Here is a 22,674-nt window from a genome sequence, read left to right on the forward strand (position 1 = left end):
GGTAAACCCCAGCATGATGCCGCCACAGCCGTGCAAAACAGCAGGACCGATGGTAAACCCCAGCATGATGCCGCCACAGCCGTGCAAAACAGCAGGACTGATGGTAAACCCCAGCATGATGCCGCCAAATCCGTGCAAAACAGCAGGACCGATGGTAAACCCCAGCATGATGCCGCCACATCCGTGCAAAACAGCAGGACCGATGGTAAACCCAAGCATGATGCTGCCACATCCGTGCAAAACAGCAGGACCGATGGTAAACCCCAGCATGATGCTGCCACATCCGTGCAAAACAGCAGGACCGATGGTAAACCCCAGCATGATGCCGCCACAGCCATGCAAAACAGCAGGACCGATGGTAAACCCCAGCATGATGCCGCCACAGCCGTGCAAAACAGCAGGACCGATGGTAAACCCCAGCATGATGCCGCTACAGCCGTGCAAAACAGCAGGACCGATGGTAAACCCCGGCATGATGGCGCCACAGCCGTGCAAAACAGCAGGACCGATGGTAAACCCCAGCATGATGGCGCCACAGCCATGCAAAACAGCAGGACCGATGGTAAACCCCAGCATGATGCTGCCACAGCCGTGCAAAACAGCAGGACCGATGGTAAACCCCAGCATGATGCCGCCACAGCCGTGCAAAACAGCAGGACCGATGGTAAACCCCAGCATGATGCCGCCACATCCGTGCAAAACAGCAGGACCGATGGTAAACCCCAGCATGATGCCGCCACATCCGTGCAAAACAGCAGGACCGATGGTAAACCCCAGCATGATGCCGCCACAGCCGTGCAAAAAAGCAGGACCGATGGTAAACCCCAGCATGATGCTGCCACAGCCGTGCAAAACAGCAGGACCGATGGTAAACCCCAGCATGATGCCGCCACAGCCGTGCAAAAAAGCAGGACCGATGGTAAACCCCAGCATGATGCCGCCAAATCCGTGCAAAACAGCAGGACCGATGCTAAACCCCAGCATGATGCCGCCACATCCGTGCAAAACAGCAGGGCCGATGGTAAACCCCAGCATGATGCCGCCACAGCCGTGCAAAACAGCAGGACCGATGGTAAACCCCAGCATGATGCTGCCACAGCCGTGCAAAACAGCAGGACCGATGGTAAACCCCAGCATGATGCCGCCACATCCGTGCAAAACAGCAGGACCGATGGTAAACCCCAGCATGATGCCGCTACAGCCGTGCAAAACAGCAGGACCGATGGTAAACCCCAGCATGATGCCGCCACAGCCGTGCAAAACAGCAGGACCGATGGTAAACCCAAGCATGATGCTGCCACATCCGTGCAAAACAGCAGGACCGATGGTAAACCCCAGCATGATGCCGCCACAGCCGTGCAAAACAGCAGGACCGATGGTAAACCCCAGCATGATGCCGCCACAGCCATGCAAAACAGCAGGACCGATGGTAAACCCCAGCATGATGCCGCCACAGCCGTGCAAAACAGCAGGACCGATGGTAAACCCCAGCATGATGCCGCTACAGCCGTGCAAAACAGCAGGACCGATGGTAAACCCCAGCATGATGCCGCCACAGCCGTGCAAAACAGCAGGACCGATGGTAAACCCCAGCATGATGCCGCCACAGCCGTGCAAAACAGCAGGACCGATGGTAAACCCCAGCATGATGGCGCCACAGCCGTGCAAAACAGCAGGACCGATGGTAAACCCCAGCATGATGCTGCCACAGCCGTGCAAAAAAGCAGGACCGATGGTAAACCCCAGCATGATGCCGCCACAGCCGTGCAAAACAGCAGGACCGATGGTAAACCCCAGCATGATGGCGCCACAGCCGTGCAAAACAGCAGGACCGATGGTAAACCCCAGCATGATGCTGCCACAGCCATGCAAAACAGCAGGACCGATGGTAAACCCCAGCATGATGCCGCCACAGCCGTGCAAAACAGCAGGACCGATGGTAAACCCCAGCATGATGCCGCCACAGCCGTGCAAAACAGCAGGACCGATGGTAAACCCCAGCATGATGCCGCCACAGCCGTGCAAAACAGCAGGACTGATGGTAAACCCCAGCATGATGCCGCCAAATCCGTGCAAAACAGCAGGACCGATGGTAAACCCCAGCATGATGCCGCCACATCCGTGCAAAACAGCAGGACCGATGGTAAACCCAAGCATGATGCTGCCACATCCGTGCAAAACAGCAGGACCGATGGTAAACCCCAGCATGATGCTGCCACATCCGTGCAAAACAGCAGGACCGATGGTAAACCCCAGCATGATGCCGCCACAGCCATGCAAAACAGCAGGACCGATGGTAAACCCCAGCATGATGCCGCCACAGCCGTGCAAAACAGCAGGACCGATGGTAAACCCCAGCATGATGCCGCTACAGCCGTGCAAAACAGCAGGACCGATGGTAAACCCCGGCATGATGGCGCCACAGCCGTGCAAAACAGCAGGACCGATGGTAAACCCCAGCATGATGGCGCCACAGCCATGCAAAACAGCAGGACCGATGGTAAACCCCAGCATGATGCTGCCACAGCCGTGCAAAACAGCAGGACCGATGGTAAACCCCAGCATGATGCCGCCACAGCCGTGCAAAACAGCAGGACCGATGGTAAACCCCAGCATGATGCCGCCACATCCGTGCAAAACAGCAGGACCGATGGTAAACCCCAGCATGATGCCGCCACATCCGTGCAAAACAGCAGGACCGATGGTAAACCCCAGCATGATGCCGCCACAGCCGTGCAAAAAAGCAGGACCGATGGTAAACCCCAGCATGATGCTGCCACAGCCGTGCAAAACAGCAGGACCGATGGTAAACCCCAGCATGATGCCGCCACAGCCGTGCAAAAAAGCAGGACCGATGGTAAACCCCAGCATGATGCCGCCAAATCCGTGCAAAACAGCAGGACCGATGCTAAACCCCAGCATGATGCCGCCACATCCGTGCAAAACAGCAGGGCCGATGGTAAACCCCAGCATGATGCCGCCACAGCCGTGCAAAACAGCAGGACCGATGGTAAACCCCAGCATGATGCTGCCACAGCCGTGCAAAACAGCAGGACCGATGGTAAACCCCAGCATGATGCCGCCACATCCGTGCAAAACAGCAGGACCGATGGTAAACCCCAGCATGATGCTGCCACATCCGTGCAAAACAGCAGGACCGATGGTAAACCCAAGCATGATGCTGCCACATCCGTGCAAAACAGCAGGACCGATGGTAAACCCCAGCATGATGCTGCCACATCCGTGCAAAACAGCAGGACCGATGGTAAACCCCAGCATGATGCCGCCACATCCGTGCAAAACAGCAGGACCGATGGTAAACCCCAGCATGATGCCGCCACAGCCGTGCAAAAAAGCAGGACCGATGGTAAACCCCAGCATGATGCTGCCACATCCGTGCAAAACAGCAGGACCGATGGTAAACCCAAGCATGATGCTGCCACATCCGTGCAAAACAGCAGGACCGATGGTAAACCCCAGCATGATGCCGCCACATCCGTGCAAAACAGCAGGACCGATGGTAAACCCCAGCATGATGCCGCCACAGCCGTGCAAAACAGCAGGACCGATGGTAAACCCCAGCATGATGCCGCCACATCCGTGCAAAACAGCAGGACCGATGGTAAACCCCGGCATGATGCCGCCACATCCGTGCAAAACAGCAGGACCGATGGTAAACCCCAGCATGATGCCGCCACATCCGTGCAAAACAGCAGGACCGATGGTAAACCCCAGCATGATGCCGCCACAGCCGTGCAAAACAGCAGGACCGATGGTAAACCCCAGCATGATGCCGCCACATCCGTGCAAAACAGCAGGACCGATGGTAAACCCCAGCATGATGCTGCCACATCCGTGCAAAACAGCAGGACCGATGGTAAACCCCAGCATGATGCCGCCACATCCGTGCAAAACAGCAGGACCGATGGTAAACCCAAGCATGATGCTGCCACATCCGTGCAAAACAGCAGGACCGATGGTAAACCCCAGCATGATGCCGCCACAGCCGTGCAAAACAGCAGGACCGATGGTAAACCCCAGCATGATGCTGCCACATCCGTGCAAAACAGCAGGACCGATGGTAAACCCCAGCATGATGCTGCCACAGCCGTGCAAAACAGCAGGACCGATGGTAAACCCCAGCATGATGCTGCCACATCCGTGCAAAACAGCAGGACCGATGGTAAACCCCAGCATGATGCTGCCACAGCCGTGCAAAACAGCAGGACCGATGGTAAACCCCAGCATGATGCTGCCGCCACAGGTTGGGCCGCGCTCCAGCAGAGAGCCATCTTCTCCTCTCATCTCTGACTGGGTGGAGTTACCAACCGTTACTTCCCAGTGTCAGTGTGCTGCTCAGGGGCACTGAGGCAGAAAACCGTAACGGATCGACTCAAAGCGTTCACCGTTCATCTGCTGAGCGCCTCTGATGATTGACGACCCATTTCCAGTCCGGTTTCTGCCGGTTCAGCAGCGAGGAGGAGCTGAGCTGGGAGGTTTCCAACCCGTCAGTCCGCCTGTCGGTCTTGGCAACAAGCTGAAGTCTGGTTGCATAACGGCAGCCTGTCAGCGAGTGGTGATGTCATAGCGGCGTTCCTGGAGCTGTTTTCTGAATTTAACCTCAACTTTACAAAACATGTAAATCCCCCCCGTTCCTTCCGACTGTGAAGGTCCCACCAGCATCTCAATCAGGGAAAGATCTGGACTTTAACTAGGCCACTGACCCGGGGCGGGGGGGGGGCTGGTTGGTTCTAAATGATGACATAAGAAATGACAATTATAGGCTAGGAAAGCAAATTAAAACTAAAATTCAATAAGAAAAGTTATTTATGAATCAAAATAAATAAGAAAATATAGTGTTTATTGTTGGATTATTAAATAATTCCCTGATCCTCTTTATAATTAAACTTAAAAGGTTGAATTATAAAATCTTTTCTGAATTGCATTTCTAGTTGTGTGATTTAAAAGTTTAATTTTAATTTTACACAGTAAAAAATAGATCTAAGAAATATGCAAAAATGTCTTAAATTAAGTGTATTTCCCATTAATTTGAGCAGGTAATTATGATTTGACAATGAACTTAAAATTTCAACATTTAAATAAGATAATTAGATATTATGCACTAGAAATAAGACATTGCAATTGTTGTTTTTTATTTTAAATGTAACTTATCTTGTTTCATTGGCAAAGTGTCTCAGCTCCTCAATTCAAGAAAAAATGCACTTATTTTAAGACAAAATGACTTATTTAGATTAACTGATCATAACGGGCGTTCAGCAGGAGGATCAGACGGAACCGCCGGGGGAGCTGAGGTGAGCGAAGGTCTGATCTGAGCGCCGCTTCGCATCCATCAGTCATCTGCTCCAACAATTGAGGAGAAATTAAGAGTTTTTCCTGGAACTGATCAGAGCTGAAGGTGTGGGTGTGATGTGCTGCCACACCTGGATGTGTTTAAACTCGTCTGCACTGAAACGATGACGGCATGAGAGCAGCGAGGCGGGACAACCTGAACCTGCTCTCTGACGGGGGAAACCAGAGCTTCTGCATCCAGAATGGGATCAAACTGCCTTCAAATCTCTCTTCTAAAACCCTGAACATGTTTACTGTAAGCAGAAAGGCAGGGAAGGACTTTACAGACCATTAAAATCTACTTTTTAAAGAAGGTTATGAACCAAAAAAATTCCAATAAAGTAAAAAACTGAAGCTTGATTCGAAGTTTGAAGACGTTTCTCTTCCATCCAGATTTTTCAATCCAAAATGTCAGAAATAGCGTTTAGTTCCAGGTTTTATCCAGCAGCCCAACAAAGCCTGGTTTTAGTTTAGAAAACATGCAAATAGAAACGGATGAACGGGTCCCCCCCTTTGGAATGGGGGTCGTTTGGCTTCTTTGTTAGCCTGGAATGCCCCATACCTGTCTATGTCTCTGAAAGGGGGGTCGTTAGAGGGAACAAAGAAGACAGGTGGTTAGAGAGGAGCGAGAAGGAAGCCATCTATGTTAAGAAAGAAAAAGCAACCTTAAACGGGGGGGTGAGAGAGAGGGGGAGACATGAGGCAAAGGACCCCAGGCCGGATTTGAACCCGGGTCGGCCGCGTCGCGGACTAAGGCCTCCGTCATGGGTTATGTGCGCTAACCACTGCGCCACCAAAGCACAACACAGAAGGCCTCACCTGTTCAGTCAGCCTAACATTTCGTATCGTATTAGTTTTAGGTATAAATAATTTTGCGCTTTTCCTTTAAAACATCTTCTGGATCAGAGAAGTTGGAAGTTTCAGAGGACATTAACCTCTGTGGTTCCTCAGCAGGCAGCCATGGCAGGAGGCCGGTGGCGTTTCTGATTCCCACGGTCGCAGACTAACAGGAATCCTTCCTCATGCCAACAGTGCATCAAACATTCACTTTCATTTCAGCTCCGTCACACGAACGCAGGAAGGCGAGTAGGATCCTGTCGTCTCCTGCAGCCGAGCAGAACCAGCTGCTGCCAGGAGGCACACCCACCCATGTTCAGTCCCCCCACGGGGGCACGGCTGTCCAGCAGAGGGCCACCAGAGAATCACCTTCTGGTGGCCGTCTGCCTTCCGGTTCTCTGGGTTCCTCGGTCTGTAGAACCGATGCAGGCGGTTCTGTTTTACTCACTGTTGCTGTGTGGTTCTGAGCTCCTGCTCCGTCCGTCTCTGCAGCTCCTGGAGGTGAAAGTTCAGCTGCTGACTCAGAGCGGCGAAGCGCCGCAACTCCTCTCTGGCCTGGTTCTCCTCCCACGCCGGGCCCTGACACACAGAACCACAGCAGAGCAGAACCAGTCAGCCGTACGGTTTGGGCCCACGGCGGGTCAGCACAGGTTCTGGTTCTAACGGACCCTGGAGGCCTCAGGCTGGACCAGGGTCGGATCCCAGACAGGATTCTATCCTGGACAAAGCGGCTAACTGGACCTCAGATGGTCCCCTGGCCCGGTCTTCTCTGCCCAGGCTGGTGGCCCGGTTCTGCTGCAGTCAGAAGGCAGATTAAAGCTAGACTTCTAACCAACTGGTACCGAGTCAGGGCTCGAATCGGACCTGGATCCATTTGGACTGAATTCGGCAGCCAGTCAGCAGCCAATCATCAGCCAATCATCAGCCAGTCAGAAGCCAATCATCAGCCAATCATCAGCCAATCATCAGCCAATCATCAGCCAGTCAGCAGCCAATCATCAGCCAATCATCAGCCAATCATCAGCCAGTCAGCAGCCAATCATCAGCCAATCATCAGCCAATCATCAGCCAGTCAGAAGCCAATCATCAGCCAGTCAGCAGCCAATCATCAGCCAGTCAGCAGCCAATCATCAGCCAATCATCAGCCAGTCAGAAGCCAATCATCAGCCAGTCAGCAGCCAATCATCAGCCAGTCAGCAGCCAATCATCAGCCAATCATCAGCCAATCATCAGCCAATCATCAGCCAATCGGCAGCCAATCATCAGCCAATCATCAGCCAGTCAGCAGCCCATCATCAGCCAATCATCAGCCAGTCAGAAGCCAATCATCAGCCAATCAGCAGCCAATCATCAGCCAGTCAGCAGCCAATCATCAGCCAATCATCAACCAGTCAGCAGCCAATCAGCCAATCATCAGCCAATCATCAGCCAATCATCAGCCAGTCAGAAGCCAATCATCAGCCAATCAGCAGCCAATCAGCAGCCAATCATCAGCCAGTCAGCAGCCAATCATCAGCCAATCATCAGCAGCCAATCATCAGCCAATCAGCAGCCAATCATCAGCCAATCATCAGCCAATCATCAGCCAGTCAGCAGCCAATCATCAGCCAATCATCAGCCAATCATCAGCCAGTCAGCAGCCAATCATCAGCCAATCATCAGCCAGTTAGCAGCCAATCATCAGCCAATCATCAGCCAATCATCAGCCAATCGACAGCCAATCAGCAGCCAATCAGCAGCCAATCATCAGCCAATCATCATCAGCCAATCATCAGCCAATCATCAGCCAATCATCAGCCAGTCATCAGCCAATCATCAGCCAGTCATCAGCCAGTCATCAGCCAATCATCAGCCAGTCATCAGCCAATCATCAGCCAATCATCAGCCAATCAGCAGCCAATCATCAGCCAGTCGGCAGCCAATCATCAGCCAATCATCAGCCAGTCATCAGCCAATCATCAGCCAATCATCAGCCAGTCATCAGCCAACCATCAGCCAATCAGCAGCCAATCATCAACCAATCATCAGCCAATCATCAGCCAATCATCAGCCAGTCATCAGCCAATCATCAGCCAATCATCAACCAATCATCAGCCAATCATCAGCCAGTCGGCAGCCAATCATCAGCCAATCATCAGCCAGTCAGCAGCCAATCATCAGCCAGTCGGCAGCCAATCATCAGCCAATCATCAGCCAGTCAGCAGCCAATCATCAGCCAATCGGCAGCCAATCATCAGCCAGTCCGTCTGGGCCCACGTGACCCGGTCCGGCGGGAGAACAGGCCCAGCAGACGGGTCCCACTGATTGTCTGAACACAAATTCCTGTAGGAGGATGAACGGCTCAGACCGGATCAAACCAGATCAGAACAGATCGGTAAAGTTCTACCAACGGGGTCCGAATAAGAAATAAACCCAGAAAATCGACAGAAGAAAATGTTTCAGCCCAAACAGTGACCCAGCAGACGGACCAGGGAGGAAGTTCTGGTTCTGTTTGAAGCTGGAGTAGCTTCCAGAACAATCCATCATCTGAACATGGAGCTGCTGCACAGTCTGAGCAGAGGAATCAGCAACAACATGTGGAGGATTGGGGCTTCATTTAGATGGGGATTCATTTAGAAAACTAACTTCAACTAGTTCAGTTTAATTCTATTCAGTTTATTTCTATAGTGCCAATTCACATCATGTCATCTCAGGTCACTTTATAGATCCAGTTCAACCAGATCATCCAGTTTTCAATCTAAGGAAAACCAGCTGATTGCATCGACTCATTGACTCTTCAGCAATCACCCGACAGTGGAGACAGTGGAGAGGAAAAACTCCCTTTGAACAGGAAGAAACCTCCTGCAGTTCATTTATAGGTTTGTGAAAAAGTGAACTATGAACGGGAGCTAGTTCATTTTCATCTGTGTGAACTGAACTTATCAGGAACTGGGACAACATTGATCGCTCTGAGGAGAGGCTGATGATGATGATGATGGTGGAGGTTCTTTCCATCAGGATCACCACCATAAAACCTCCATCAAGAGTTTTAATGGGAGGATTCAGATGAAAGCAGGTTCATGTGGTAGAAGGGAACGGCCTAGTCAAAGTCCAGACCTAAACCTAGCTTTGAATCTGGAACTAGACAAAAAAACAAAAAAAAAAACCCCAGCCCTTTCCCTCCACACTATTCAGATCTAGATTCATGTACTTCCTGCTTCATGTTTGTCTCCATTAAACGCACTTAAGAACAGAAGCGCCTGCCGGCTGATTTACCTTCTGGTTCTCAGCAGTCGCTGACCTTAGGATGGTAACTTTGTCCTCTATCAGCTGCCGTAGTTTGTCCACTGAATCGGGGAATTCCTCTTGGCTTCTCTGGAAATCTGGATTCTGAACAGAGAGAGGAGGATTTTAGAAAACTGTCTCATCTCTTCAAACCAAAAGCTTCTGTAGCAGCTTGGAGTGAAATCCCTGCTGCTTGCTGATGTAGCTTAGAGCCAAGACTCTTTCTATCTAAGAGCAAAGACTTTTCTTTGGCTCTTAAAGGTGGAACCGATCAGAGGTTCTGTGGGTTTCTAAAGGCCTTTCAGACTTTAGCCAGCTGTCCGCTCAGCTTCAGTCCAAGGCTAGCCTTTTTTTCAGAGGATGGTGCTAACATCTTAGCCATGAATCAGGAAAAAAAGCTCCTAAATCGATTAATTGATTGATTGACTTTATTGATCTCACAGCGGAGAAATGTACTCATTCCATCAGCTCAAAAAGTCAAAGTAGAAGAAGAAGGAGGAAGGAAGAGAAAGATGCACGATGGGATATATACAGGATATACAGAGCATCTGCTGCACATGTTCAGAAAGGTCCAAACAGACAGCAGCAAACCATTTGAAAACAAACCATGCAAAGAGCAGTGTTGCCAACTTAGCGCTTTAGTCGCTATATTTAGCCACTTTTCAGACCCCTCTAGCACTTTGATTTCTAAAAAGACTTTGGAGACAACATCTAAAAGCAGCGAACTCTGCTCTCCAGAGCGAGTAGATTGGTAACCCCGCCTCCTGCTCTCCTCTATCTTGTCTGCTGTCATGATTCATGCAGCTATTATTTCATCCAAATGAAAAATGGAGAACAGATAAGCAGATCATGGCTTGTCTACAGTGAAAAGAAGGACTGGGTTATTTACTTTGGCCTTTTTGGAAACACAGGAAGGAGCAATCAGCTAAGTGAGCTTAGTGCTTGGAAAAAATCTTTCATTCCTTTAGAGACAGCATGAAAAGTCAGCTGAGTACAAAACATAGAGAGGAAAACAAGAAGAAAAGGGACAAGAAGAGAGGGACACAACCTAGAACAAAGACACTGCCTGTCTCTGCTTAGGGCCCCAAATTTCCTAAATCCGCCCCTGCCATTGACCATGAAATCCAACAAACACTAAAATCTGGATCGTTTAATTATCCCTGAGGATCTTTCTTCAGCTGCGATCATCATGATGAAGATGAGTATTTCCATCAATCAACCGTTTCCAGGGATCAATCCGCTGCTTTAGGAGGTCAGAGCGCTGCAGCACTTTGCATCTACCTCATATTATCATCTTATCATTATCATTATCATCATGCTTCTTCTTACCGTGCAGCTTGCATGTTTTATTCCTTAATGGCGGTAAGTTATCGTCTCGTCATTAAACCAGATTCCCTGCATGTCTAAAAACCTGCCAATAAGGTTTTTGCTCTTTTATTTATTTATTAATGTGACTGATTTCCTTCCTCTGCAGCAGGATCCCAGGCGACAAATCATTTCAAAACACACACCAATAAAACTTCTTTAACCCGGTTAGATTTAAAAAACATTAGGATGCATAAAAACTTATAAAAAGATTAAACGGATTGATGCGGCAAAGGTTGCAAACAGTTTTAATGAGCAATTAAAAGACAAAGTGGAGGATGCAGCCCTGTTTTATTTAGACCTGCAGCTGCATGAGAAAAACATTCCATCATTTTAATCCTCAGCAGAAAACCTGCTGGACTCAAACGGCTCCTTTTCCCTAAAGAATAAACAGTCGTCAGGAACTGCAGATGGACGGTGGGCAACCGCCATTCCTCTCGCTGCTAAACGAGCCGAAGGAGTCATAACCTGAGTGGGCCGATGCTGACAACACACAGGCTGTGATGACTGATTAAACTCAATCAAAACAAATTCATTGTTTTTAACTCCATTTAAACCCATAGCAGACGCTTAAGAAAAGATAGAAATATGAAGAAAAGATCGAAGTTTGGATTATTTAAGTTGTGTTTAACCATCAGGAGCTCCAACCAACCAGTTGGGTTTCCATCATAAAGCAGAAACATGGTGAACGTGACGCCATTTTCTCTCCTCATTAATGAAGAACTGTTAGAAATGAATCTTATGCTGCTAATGTTTCCTGCTAACTATGTTTCACAGCTAAAGATGGTGTAGAATGGGAGGCAGATCTTTTAGTTCTCAGGCTCCTCTCCTGTGGAACCAACTACCAGTTTTAGTCCGTGAGGCAGACACCCTGTCTACTTTTAAGGCTAGGCTTAAAACTTTCCTTTTTGATAAAGCTTCTAGTTAGAGTGGCTCAGGTTATCCTGATCTATCTCTATAGTTCTGCTGCTATAGGCTTAGACTGCTGGAGGACATAGGGACCCCTTTTTCATCATTCTGCTTCATTCTATCTCTATTCTCCCACTCTGCAGAATCTGTTAGTTCAATCTCTAACGTTCTGCTCTCTCTGCTTTTTCTCATAGTAGCTTCATCTGGTCTGTTCCTGTTTGGCTGTGACTCCATCCTGGAGAGAAATACCAACCCAGTCTCATGGGAAAATGTACCCCCACTACGTTGGTCCACACTGCAAAACGTAGTGGAGGTACATTAATGGCCATTTTTTTGTGGTACTGTTACATTTCTTCTGCCTATACGCTTTCTATTGTTTTACGTCCTAGTCACGTGACTTTCAAGATTCCAGCTGGGAGAAAAAAAAAATATATATATGGCCGACATTCGCTCATTTTTTTGTGGAAAGATTAATAACTTGAGTTTGTTTTTGCATTAAAATAAGTTTTGATTACATTTCTAGTGAGAAATGTATAGTTTGTTGCCAGAATATTTACTCAGGGAATGTACATATTCACTTGCTTGTTCGTTTCTTGCAAAGATTTTTCAAGATAATGTGAAACTGTAACGTTTTGGTATAAACATGGCTGAGATTTCTCTAACTTTTAGTGGGAAAATCAATAATTTCAATCAGTTTCTGCATTTAAATGGGTTTTGATTACATTTATAGCGAGAAGTGTAGGGTTTATTTACATAATATTTACTTAGTGAACATACATAATCACCCGCTTGCTAGTTTTAGCTATTAAATTCTATTTTTTTATTTTGTATTCTGAAGATAAATAAATAATGCTTTCCTTAATCTATAAATATCTTTTATATTTCCTTTATTTCCCAATAATCTTTTAAGACTCCATTCTTGGCCTGTCCTTTCAACTCTTTTCAATTTCTCCATTTCAGGTTGAGATGTTTTACAGTTCATCAATACGTGTTCTACATTTTCTATCTCTCCACATCCTTCACATTTATGATTATTTTTCCTCCCTATTAAGTATAAATTGTCATTTAAATTCTTTTAAATTCTTTGAAAAGCATAGTAATAACAATAATAATAATATTTTTTTAAAGCAGTTAATGATTCCAACAAGCAAACTCATATTATAATTACCTTAAAATGTATTCTGATGGTTCTAAGAATTTAAAAGGGTGTGTGGGAATAGGAATATATGTACCAGAGTTCAAAATACACATTCCTAAAAGAATTTCAGATCAACTATCTGTTTTCACAGCAGAGATGGTGGCAGTTAGAGCCCGGTGGGACCTAAAATATTTTGAATGGAAATCAGTGGGGAGAAATTAATAAACTTCTGGTCCCAGTCGCTCTCTGTCACTGATTCCAGATATGCTGGTTGTGTATTTAAATTGTTTTGTTTTTTTTGAGTTCCTCTTTGGTCAAAATCTGGTCAAAACCCATCAATGAGATCGCACCAAACAGGAAGTTAAATGCACAAAGGATCCGGTAGATTTCCAAATAAAACACATCCGATCTTCACTCATGATCATTTTGTCAACATTAGTTTCTCCCGTATGCCACGACGTATTGCATTGATCTGAAAATCAACCTCAGACGCAGTGGCGAGGGTTTGATCCGTCAGATGGAGTTAAATCACAAAGAATTCAATGTTGAATCGGGGCGGCAGCTAAATGCTAGGCGATGGGTAGCAGCCAAAACGTTACAATTCCACATAATCCTCACGAGATCCGAAAAACCGTAGCTAAAACTAGCAAGCGGGTGATTATGTATGTTCACTAAGTAAATATTATGTAAATAAACCCAACACTTCTCGCTATAAATGTAATCAAAACCCATTTAAATGCAGAAACTGATTGAAATTATTGATTTTCCCACTAAAAGTTAGAGAAATCTCAGCCATGTTTATACCAAAACGTTACAGTTTCACATTATCTTGAAAAATCTTTGCAAGAAACGAACAAGCAAGTGAATATGTACATTCCCTGAGTAAATATTCTGGCAACAAACTATACATTTCTCACTAAAAATGTAATCAAAACTCATTTTAATGCAAAAACAAACTCAAGTTATTAATCTTTCCACAAAAAAATGAGCGAATGTCGGCGATATATATATATTTTTTCTCCCAGCTGGAATCTTGAAAGTCACGTGACTAGGACGTAAAACAATAGAAAGCGTATAGGCAGAAGAAATGGCCATTAATGTACCTCCACTACGTTTTGTAGTGTGGACCAACGTAGTGGGGGTACATTTTCCCATGAGACTGGGTTGGAAATATCAGCTGTGCTGCTGCCATCAACACCTTTGTTTCTAGATGTTGGAGCTTGGCCTGTTTTCCAGTGTAGTCCTGTTTCTCTGACTGTGACTAACTGGATGTGCTCTCTTCATCCTCTGACATGGGAGCTGGCTCGGAGCTCGTCTGCCTGGCTGTGTGTTTCCTGGAGGGGGGGGGGGGGGGTTGCCTGTGGAGCTGGTTGACAGTTGCCTTTTGTATCTATGCTTCTTTTTCTATGTCTGCTTCTGTCTCCTTGAACCCCAGTGGGCCTCAGCAGATGGCCGCTCACACTGAGCCTGGTTCTGCTGGAGGTTTCTTCCTGTTCAAAGGGAGTTTTTCCTCTCCACTGTCGCTACAAGCATGCTTAGTGTGAGGGATTGCTGAAGAGTCAATGAGTCGATGCAATCAGCTGGTTTTCCTTAGATAGAAAACTTTGAATCAATCTGACTGGATGATCTGGTGAACTGGAAAGTGACCTGAGATGACATGATGGGAATTGGAGCTATAGAAATAAACTGAATAGAATTTAAACACAGTGGTTCTACAGAAATGCGACTTCTGAGATATCAGGCTCTATCAAATCAGATCTGATTATGTTTTATGGTTTTAAATAAAACGATATGGGAACACATGGAGCTAACTCTCTAAGGATCCTAAATGTGTCTCTGCTTCAGTTTAAAAAGGGCTAACGGTAGCTTAGCGAAGATTAGCTTAAACTTTCAGAACTACTACTGAGAAAACCGACTACAGAAAGATTTAGAGGGATAATTTATCTGAAGCAAAAGTTTTAGGCATAATGTGTCAGAAGGATAAAAACAAATAAGTCAGAGACATGTTAAAGCAAACCTGAAGCTAATCTGTTAGCTGTAAATCATTTAGGCATAAATATTAGTGTCAACTCTTTCAAAATGACAATTATTGTTTAACTAGTAGAGCAAAACCTGATGAATAATACTTTAATGAAAAAGGAAGAAATTAGCACCCAATTAGCAGCCGACTAGCAGCTAACTAGCAGCTAACTAGCAGCCATAGCTACATGTAGCATTAAGGGGTTTATAGATTCATTTAAATATTGTTTAGCGTCTTTAACTGTGGCTGGACAGATACGAATATTAAAGACAGGGTTGTCCCGATCAATCATTATTATTTTTAATATAATACTGATATTGGAGCCATTAGCCAACTCTTTTTGGAGGGAAATGTTAGAAACAACTTGATGAGGTTAATTTCATTCAGACATGAAACAATATTTAACTTGTGTCAGAATAGGGTGGCCATTTCTATAGCACCAAAAAGGAGGACATTGTGCGGCATATCAATAAATTACTAAGGTGTACATAAGAATCGGGTAAATTCACATTTATAGCACAATTCTTAGTAGTTTAAAAGGATGCTTGTGTAGCTGAATAGAACAAAATATTAAAGAAATGTAAAAAAGAATTGGTTCCCAGCATTTGTATTTATTTAATACATTGTGGTGTTTAAAAAGTGACAATTTTTTAACACGATTAATTTGCGCAGAACTGCTGCAATTGATCATAAAGCAGTTGTTTGGAAAAGAAGCTCGAGAAAGAGCTAGAGAATAGGACGATGCAAACTGCAAAAAGTAGCTGGAAAAGAGGAATTCATGACATGGCTGCAGCCTGTCGAGAGTAAAGATGATTTCACCATGTTCTCTATCTATCCATATCTATATCTATATCTATATATATATATATATATATATATATATATATATATATATATATATATATATATATATATAAACTTGAGTCATGGAACTGTGCTTACAGCTCCTTATTTCATGTAAACTAATAACTTATGTACATGATACTTGTTGATGGCATTAAAATTATTTCTAATAGCATTAAAAGAGCATTAAATTAGAGCTCCTCATTCCTGTATAAAACCTGTGAACGCTTAATTTAATCTGACATATTAAAAAAATCTCCATCATCATCCAGCAGATGTTCAGTTTCTGCCCAAATATTTTCTTTCTGTTGTGGATTTTTGTAACAGGGATAACTAGGATCATACATAGTTTGTATGAACTCTGTTTATTCTCTGCTTCCAAACTCATCATCTCTTCATCCATTCCTGCAATAAGAATTTTCTTTTAAAGTTGTGAGATTCACTCTAGAATCTCACAACTTCTTCCTGGTCTGTTGAAGCACCAATAGTCTGCATCCAATTATTTAATTAATTGCTCTTAGTTTTTGGGAATATATACAAACTATGCTCTAATTTCTAGATACCGATCTGTTTTTACTATAATTTAATTTGACAAACCGGGTCTTCTCTACATTCTTTTTTCTGTTTGGTGTTATTGCAATAGCGGGTCTTGATCTGGACGGACCGGAGGGGAGCAAAAAATAGCTCAGCTCCGTATTTTGACGGTGAAGGACGGAGAAGACGTACGTGGGCGGTGACGAGCGGAGGATGTGGAACAGCTCTCATTGATTTACATGACAGACAAGTACTCCGTACGTGAGCGGGGCGGAGCGCTGACGGAGTATGTGGAATCTGGGGGTAAAGGAGGACAAATACACGTCCGGCAGGGTGCAGCGCCGGACGCCGGACAGTGCAATGAAAATCCGGACTGTCCGCCCTAAAGCCGGACATCTGGCCACCCTATGTCAGAACAACGTTAATTATTAATCTCTGGGTATTAGAAACTTTAAAGAGTTTTTCTGTAACTTAAATCCAGAGGCATCATCTTGGCTATCTATACTTTACTGGACTAATTACTTTTTAGACAACTTTTTACTTTCTGCTTGTTATATTTTAAAATAGACTTATTTTGTTTCATATAAGCAAATTTTCATTATGGCTTGTTGGTATTTAAAAAAATAAAAACCATAAAAAAAAATTGTTTTTTTTTTTCATGTTTTTCACAATTTATTTGTGGTTGGACTTGGTGCTGCCCCAACTTGTTGCTCACCACATACCAAAATAAATAAAAGTAAATGTAAGTTAAATGTGACGCTGTTACCATTATTTATAAAACTAAGAAAATAAAGTCTAAGGAATTTATCATCCACAATTGTAGAAAAATGTTCCTTGAATAGAGTAGAGCAGTAAAACTTCTTTTTTGTGCATTACTTTTACTTTTATACTTTAAGTCGTTTTGAAAATTTTACTTTTACACTTTTACTGGAGGAAAAAGCTGAAATGTATCCTCTAACTTAAACTGCAGGATAGAGGAATAAACCTGAATAGTTTAGACACCTCTGCTTATATCAGAGATTTTAGGTTATATATTTTAATATTGTTTTTCGGCTAAATATCAGAATATGTTGTTGTTGTCAGACTGATTTTAAATATCAGCATCAGACCTGAACATCCCTGATTTAAGAGGTGTAGAGGATGAGCTGAAGCTTGAGCTCTGATGATTGGCTCATTGAAACGTTTGAACATATAACCACTATAACCAGTACAAACCACCATGTTCTGTATGTTGACCAGCGAGCAGCACGCTGTGACGGAAACATCTGATGAAAAGCTGTCAGTAAGAAGCTGCTGGGGAAAATCCATTTTCTCATCCACTCTTTTGGCATTTTTTCCTTTTCCAAAAATCCTTTTATATTCTCGTGTTAGAAAATGAAAGTTGAATTTAAATAAAGGCTCTTCTGAGTTAGAATAGAAATAAGATCCAAGCAGCATTAATGGAGGCAGAACTATGTGACGCTTGTCTAAAAGCCAGCATCAGTTACAGGCTTTAAATGTCCAACGACAGCTTTTTAAGGCTTTCTGAGAAATGTTTCTGAAATACTCACTGTGGGACCCGCAGGACCAGAAACGTTCATGTTGACACAAACAGAAAGGGACGACTAGCTTCCTGCCTGAGCCGCACTAACGAAGGCTTCTATGTGAGGGTTGGTGGGTGGGCCGAGCCGCTGTGTACATGGAGATGACCCTGACTACAACCTCCAGCTGGCAGAGACCCACTGAGGCAGTGGGAATGTTGCTCTGCTGGTTAATATCCAGCCAGTGTGTGAGAGGCTGGGGGACTGATTGATCAGCAACCCGCCCCCCCCACACCTACCCGCCCCCATGTCCCTTTGAAAGTGCAGAGTATAAAGGACAGAGGGACAAAGCTCTGAGCCACCAGGAAGGAAGGAAAGGACGAACGAATGAATGACTCAAGGAAGTAAGGAAGGATTGAACCAAGGAAAGAACCAACGAAGGAAGGACGGACGGACGGAAGGAACAAACCAAGGAAGGAAGGAAGGAAGGAAGGAAGGAAGGAAGGAAGGAAGGAAGGAAAGAATGAACGAATGAATGACTCAAGGAAGTAAGGAAGGATTGAAACAAGGAAAGAACCAACGAAGGAAGGACGGACGGAAGGAAGGAACAAACCAAGGAAGGAAGGAAGGAATGAAGGAAGGAAAGGACGAACGAATGAATGAATCAAGGAAATAAGGAAGGATTGAACCAAGGAAAGAACCAACGAAGGAAGGACGGACGGACGGAAGGAACAAACCAAGGAAGGAAGGAAGGAAGGAAGGAAAGAACGAACGAATGAATGACTCAAGGAAGTAAGGAAGGATTGAACCAAGGAAAGAACCAACGAACGAAGGACGGACGGAAGGAAGGAACAAACCAAGGAAGGAAGGAAGGAATGAAGGAAGGAAAGGACGAACGAATGAATGACTCAAGGAAGTAAGGAAGGATTGAACGAAGGAAAGAACCAACAAAGGAAGGAAGGACGGAAGGAACAAACCAAGGAAGGAAGGAAGGAAGGAAGGAAAGAACGAACGAATGAATGACTCAAGGAAGTAAGGAAGGATTGAACCAAGGAAAGAACCAACGAAGGAAGGACGGACGGAAGGAACAAACCAAGGAAGGAAGGAAGGAATGAAGGAAGGAAAGGACGAACGAATGAATGACTCAAGGAAGTAAGGAATCATTGAACCAAGGAAAGAACCAACGAAGAAAGGAAGGAAGTAAGTAAGGAAGGATTGAACCAAGGAAAGAACCAACGAAGGAAGGAAGGACGGACGGAAGGAACAAACCAAGGAAGGAAGGAAGGAAGGAAAGAACGAACGAATGAATGACTCAAGGAAGTAAGGAAGGATTGAACCAAGGAAAGAACCAACGAAGGAAGGACGGACGGAAGGAACAAACCAAGGAAGGAAGGAAGGAAGGAATGAAGGAAGGAAAGGACGAACGAATGAATGACTCAAGGAAGTAAGGAAGGATTGAACCAAGGAAAGAACCAACGAAGGAAGGACGGACGGAAGGAAGGAACAAACCAAGGAAGGAAGGAAGGAAGGAAGGAAGGAACAAAACAAGGAAGGAAGGAAGGAGGGAAGGAAGGAAGGATTGAACCAAGGAAAGAACCAACGAAGGAAGGATGGACGGAAGGAACAAACCAAGGAAGTAAGGAAGAAATGAAGGAAGGAAGGAACAAACAAAAAAACTAAGGAAGGAAGGAAGGAAGGAATGAACCAAGGAAGGAAGGAAGGAAGGAAGGAACAAACCAAGGAAGGAAGGAAGGAACAAACAAAAAAACTAAGGAAGGTAGGAAGCAAGGAAGGACGGAAGGAATGAACCAAGGAAGGAAGGAAGGAAGGAAAGAACCAAGGAAGGAAAGAGTGAACCAAGGAAAGAAGGAAGGAAGGAAGGACGGACGGAAGGAACAAACCAAGGAAGGAAGGAAGGAACAAATGAATGAACCAAGGAAGTATGGAAGGAATGAAGGAAGGAAAGAACCGAGGAAGGAAGGAATGAACCGAGGAAGGAGGGAAAGAAGGAAGGAAGGAATAAATTAATAAAGGAAGGAAGGAAGGAAATAAACCAAAAAGGAGAAAGGAATCAAAGAAGGAAAGATAAAAAATGTAATTTATAACAACACTAAGGAGGAAGAATGTAAGTACACAAGGAAGGAAGGATGGAAAGGATGAAAGGTAGCACAAAGGAAATAAACTAGAACAAAAAATTAAGAGGATAAGGACAGAAAAGACGGACCAGAGCGGAATGTTACCATTGAAGAACGGCTTCCTACAGATGCGGTGTTTTAGGCTCCACCCACACGGAGCTTTAAACGCAAACCGCAGCTTGGGAAAAGAGGACTATAGAAGACCAAAATAAAACCAGCTTCTCACAATTTAATTACTGGCGCCGCAAGTACATATAAGTTAGTAAATAAAAGTAAATATAATATAAATTAAGAGAAAAAAAGAGAGTTATGTATAGTTCTGTATCTTATCTAATGGGACAGCGCCACCTGCAGGCCTGGCATGTGTATCCACCATGAGCAAAATGACTGCTGAGAACTACTGGTGCAAAAAACAATCAACCGGACGGAGAATAAAGAGGAGAACGAAGTTCTGCCTCCTTACAAACCTCTGCTTTTATTGCAGGGTTGTTAGCATCAAGTTATCTTTTCTAAATTCTGTAAATTTAGTTTGGACTTTTAAATCCCATGAAAATGCAAATAAAAGCTGTCCTGCATAGAAAAGTGTAAACGAAAGTTAAAGGATGAAAGTTTTTCCAAAAAAGGAGCTTGAGAATCCAGAAAGCTGCAGCTGGTTCTGCAGCCGAACAGCATTGTTGTTTTATTCAGAGGATTCCCATCTCCAGGTGTGTCTGGGCGGGGCGGCGGCCTTGGCACCTCTCCAGATCAGACACTCCTTGATAAGCAGCGGATTTAATGAGGGCGACGCCTCCTTCGCCTCCTGCAGCTCACGGCTCTCACTGTTGACTTTCTGTTTTATGGACGCACCACGAGGGATGTTACGCAACAGCACAGCCATTAAAAAAACTCAACTTTATCCTTTGACAGTAAACTAAACTCTTCATTTTAACAGCAGGAATAACTACAGACCACACACGTGTAAAATTGAGAATGAATTTCAGTAACTTTCCCTTTTTACACCTCTAACAGGCATTTGATAGGAGTGTCTCATTCTTCTCTGATGAGGCACTGCAGACTCTCCTAGTTTGAACAAACACTGTTATGTCGTCACACTTTCTGCACGCAGAAAAACTTATGAATAAGAGTTCAACTATTGTAATTTCCAGTCTTAAAACATTCTTTGATACAATAGAAACACACAGATGCAGAACATTTGGAGAATTTGGGCTCTCAGGTTCCAAATTGTTTGCATTACTTTAAATAAACAAAAGACAAAATGTACGACTCCACCCGACGATCCTGTAGAAACACCTTCAGGAGAACGTTTAGGTAAAGTTATCATCTTCTTCCCAGACCAGAGGCAGAGTCGAGACCTGAAGGTCGACTCCAGCTTCAGCCGTCAGAGGGATGGACTCTGACAGCTGAAGCATTATAATCAAACATCTCGTCTTCTCATTAGTCATGTTGCTTCATTCTAGTCTAGTCAGCGTTGTCTCGGCATTGTGTTAGCATGTTAGCATGCTCCTGTTAGCTCAGAGCTGCCAAAACTGCTGTTAAAGGTTAAAGTCTGATCAGCGTGGAATAACCTATGGATTAGGGATGCACGATATTGGGATTTTGGCCGATATCCGATATGCCGATATTTTAAAACTCATGTAGCCAATAACCGATATCGATACCGATGTTAAAGCTGGACAAAAATAAGTAGTCATTGAAAATAGCAGTTTTGTTATCCATTTCTGACACTTTGAAAAATAATATACTCAAATATATTTTCATATGCTGATATCAAATAGATTTTTAAAAACGCGGTATCGATCTATTTTACTTTCAGAATCTCGTGAAATTTCATCGTTCAGTTTCAAACTCTCGTGATATTTTGCAAATTCTTGTGAGATTTTGTTAGTAAAATAGATCGATACCGCGTCAATATATCAACATATAAAAATATGGCAACATTTGGTGAATTTTCGGGGGATTTCGTAGCATAACGATGACATATAGCAATATTTCATTAGTAAAAGAGATTGATATGCTGTTTTTAAATGGCAATATATCAGCATATGAAGATATTGGGATATTTTAATGGAACAATATTTTTTCCCTCGTCTTTAGAAGTTTTTAAGTCTGTAAAAAAGAAGTTTTTGAGGAAGAAGAAGTAGTATTTTTTTTTTTTTTTCTGACTTTAGAAACTCAGAAGCTGATCAAATATCGGGTTAAATATCGTGGGGGGGGGCCGATGTCCGATATTCAGTTTCAAGGCCGATACCGATAGGGGGCCGATTATATCGTGCATCCCTACTATGGATCATTATTTCTACCTAACACTCATACATTTGCGGTGATTTAATGAATTTAGCGTTACTTAGTAAAAAAAAAAAATATTTATTGAACAGTATGTAATAATTTCATATTTAAAGAACTTTCAGAAGTTTTAATTCTGAATAAGAGCGGAATTTTCCTTTAATGGATGTATTCTTATTGTATTCTGGTGAATCAAAGTTGCAGATTCTCAGTAAAATATCAGAAAATGTTGTTAAAATGCAGCTCAGATTGTGACTCTCTGTAAAACTGATTTAGACCCTTTTAAGTCTGGCTTTGTAAGGTAGGGTTCTACTGAGACTTTGGTGAAAGTCTAGAAGATTTACCGGCTGCGGATGCTCGGTGTTGGTGCAGCTGAACTCAAGCTTTTATCTTTCCTCTGATTCTGCACCCCTGACCAGCGGGGTTCCCCAAGGCTCAGTTCTAGGCTCACTATTATTCTAGTTTAACATTAGCCAT

General features: G+C 44.4%; 1 protein-coding gene across 1 annotated transcript in view; it reads right to left on the bottom strand.

Annotated features, from left to right (window-relative positions):
* LOC119784873 overlaps positions 1-22,674 on the bottom strand; it is an 80,776-nt gene that overhangs the window by 37,628 nt on the left and 20,474 nt on the right. The window contains exons 3-4 of the mRNA XM_038287134.1: positions 9,442-9,555; positions 6,635-6,765 (exon numbers count right to left, since the gene is read on the bottom strand). Coding sequence (XP_038143062.1) covers positions 6,635-6,765; positions 9,442-9,555 — 245 coding nt within the window. The remainder of the gene's footprint in view (positions 1-6,634; positions 6,766-9,441; positions 9,556-22,674) is intronic.

The sequence above is a fragment of the Cyprinodon tularosa genome, unplaced genomic scaffold (assembly GCF_016077235.1).
Source record: "Cyprinodon tularosa strain WSP-4 unplaced genomic scaffold, ASM1607723v1 ctg236, whole genome shotgun sequence".
Taxonomy (NCBI): Eukaryota; Metazoa; Chordata; class Actinopteri; order Cyprinodontiformes; family Cyprinodontidae; genus Cyprinodon; species Cyprinodon tularosa.